At 41.9% G+C, this 2,680-nt stretch overlaps 1 protein-coding gene across 1 annotated transcript in view; it reads left to right on the forward strand.

The window, feature by feature from the left end:
• The first annotated feature begins 1,311 nt into the window (after positions 1-1,311).
• Positions 1,312-2,680, forward strand: part of nedd9 (neural precursor cell expressed, developmentally down-regulated 9) — a 22,976-nt gene continuing 21,607 nt past the window's right edge. The window contains exon 1 of the mRNA XM_068747133.1: positions 1,312-1,323. Within this exon, the coding sequence (XP_068603234.1) occupies positions 1,312-1,323 (12 nt within the window). The remainder of the gene's footprint in view (positions 1,324-2,680) is intronic.

The raw sequence follows: 2,680 nt of genomic DNA on the forward strand, positions 1-2,680 counted from the left end.
TTTTTTTACCTCCTTTTCATTCCCGGCTCATCACACTGACGCTCTGTATCGCCCTGGTGCAGCTCATCTCGGTGCAGAATTCAGAGGAGCTCTCTGAGGTCACATATTGTGTTTGTACCTAAACACCTAAATGTCAGAAAGGCTTTGTGTGATGAAGCTTTTGCCCATATTGGTTGAAATCTGAGTTTCCTGCTCTCAAATTGCACCCATCTCTCGTTTTATATTTTCAAATGGTGCTACATAATATTTCCAAGTATTTAAACCCTTATCTCCCATGCAGCATCCTGTTATAAACTAAATATGTGTCCAAAATTACGCTTTCTGTAAAATATAAAGTAATTATTTTTTAGATGAGAAAACTGTAGGTCATGCTGAATAAACAGCCTCACTGTTGGCATCCTAAGACGTTACTGAACGAGTAGATATTTATTTTTCATATATAATAAGTTAAAATGTAAATAAATGATGATGAGTTAGCACATTTCTGTTTCTGCTTTTATCCTAAATTTACCATCTCATTTAAAATTGACATTTTGGATGAGCATTCCTGGGGCTCAAGAAGTCCTGAAGCTAAATGTATAATGCTGTGTACTTCCATAGAGGCAGCATTAAACTGATTCAGTGATTATATGTAAATATCATTGGCATGGAGTCACAACAGTATAGCTTTAGAGGAATACTTGAGAATAATTAACAGTCCCATGTGAGGAATCGCATTATATTTTAAACAATAATTGTGTAAAATAATAATATTAATAATAATACAATAACCAAAAACAGATGTATTATATATAAAAACAAGGTTTTGTGAGCTTTTTAAAATATGAGTTTGTAGTGAAAAGTTTAAATACTGTATAAATGTGGGACTTTCGAGTGTTGGATTTTAACTTGTGAATGTGATACAACACCATTCTAAAATAATTAATATAATTATAAACATTAATGATTTATGTTAATACCCTCCAGATATTTACGCCCCTTTAGTAATATTAAGATTTGATTAGATTTAAACGCAGATTTCATCGTTGACGCAGCGACCAATCGGAGCGAGGAGGGGGCGGGATCAAGAACGCTTCTGCCGTCCAATCAGCGGCTGCTCATGCAAATCAGCTGTTCCTCCGTGGACGTGGTGGAGAGACTAGAGCGGGCTGAAGCAGAGCAGCAGAGGAGAGGACGCGTTCGGCTGCCCCGCACGCGTTTCCACGGCCCGCTGACCCCACGGACACGCAGCCCGTTCGGACGAGCGCAGGTTGATGCGAGAAAGCGGATATATATTCTCATTTGACCGGAGTCACGGAGACGAGCTGCAAGATGAAGTACAAAGTAAGTGAAACGGAAATAGAAAAAAAGAACGTAAAATATATTATTATATTTTTTTACCTGAGTGCTGTGATCGCGAAACTTTCCCACCTTGGCTGCGTGACGGTGATTTCTTGATATGGTTTTTATCCCCTAATAATAATAAAAACAGCTTTAGGATGACGCCGGCGGGTATTTATGACACGTAAACAGCCGGTGTGTTTGAGATCTCAGCTGTCCGTGAATGATGCATACCTCCAGGCTACGGTTATTGCTGCCGCAGGGGCGTAAATAGCGCAGACAGGCACCCCTCCGCTCACCCTTTAAAGCCAGAGACGGATCCGAAGTGGATCAATGTGTGGATGAGTCCAGAGAATCCTCCCAGGCTTCATCGATGCTTCATATAGACGCAGTTATTATGGATAGACGCATCTAAATATTGATCACGTATCGTTTTCTGTCATTTATGTTGGGCTCAGGCAACTCACGATTATTGTCAGCTTTAATGCTATGCTGTTGTTTTTTCAGCTTTTTTTAAAATAAATCTTTTAAAATATCAACACAGGTCATTATAGTAAGTTTCCTGACATCTTTACATTTTCAAATCCCAAATATTCAACTTGGAATTAGAAAAAGAAACTGGACGGAAGCGATGAATTGAGTGTTTCAAAGGTTGCCAGATTTCAGCTGAAACATAAATGAACTCACTGAAAGGGCTTTGATCAGACAGTCAGGAGGGACGAGTCTGATTCACTGATTCAGTGGCTGAATGACTGGAACAGCATCACATTGTTGGACCAGCCCCCCCCCCCCCCCCCCCCTCACTACTTCCTACAACCTTACTGTGAGCGTCAAAGGAAAGTTTCCTCAGTTTGACTCGTACAGAAAAGTTCTCAACCTTCCTTTGAATAGAGAATGAATAACCTCCCCCTTGTTGCTCTGGACTGGACTTCAGCTTGTGGACAATCGGGGAGGGGGGGGGGGGGGGGGGTTCGTTCTGATTTAAGTCGTGTTTGACCTTTTGAGCGAAGCGGCCATCTTTTAATCCATGTTAGGTGAACAAATGAACATGATATCGGGATGTTTTGGTGCCTTGAGCTGCTCCGGCTTCATCCTTCCTTTTATTTCATTCAATCTGAAGCCGCACACGCTTCACCATATTAGGAAAGCAAAAAAAAAAAACTGCACTCCGTCATGCAAACACTGTGCAAAACAATATTTGGATGATTCAGGGCTTCTGAAGGCAGTGACTCCATCGGCCGCTCCCTCAAGAGGGAATCTGCCCTTTGCCGACTGGTGCTCGGAGTGGCTCTGTAGCCGGGTGTGGTTGTGATCGGAGGGCGTCCCACGCCGTGCAGCTGACTTCACCGTCCTGTTGAGC

The sequence above is a fragment of the Brachionichthys hirsutus genome, chromosome 13 (genome assembly GCF_040956055.1).
Source record: "Brachionichthys hirsutus isolate HB-005 chromosome 13, CSIRO-AGI_Bhir_v1, whole genome shotgun sequence".
NCBI classification, from domain to species: Eukaryota; Metazoa; Chordata; class Actinopteri; order Lophiiformes; family Brachionichthyidae; genus Brachionichthys; species Brachionichthys hirsutus.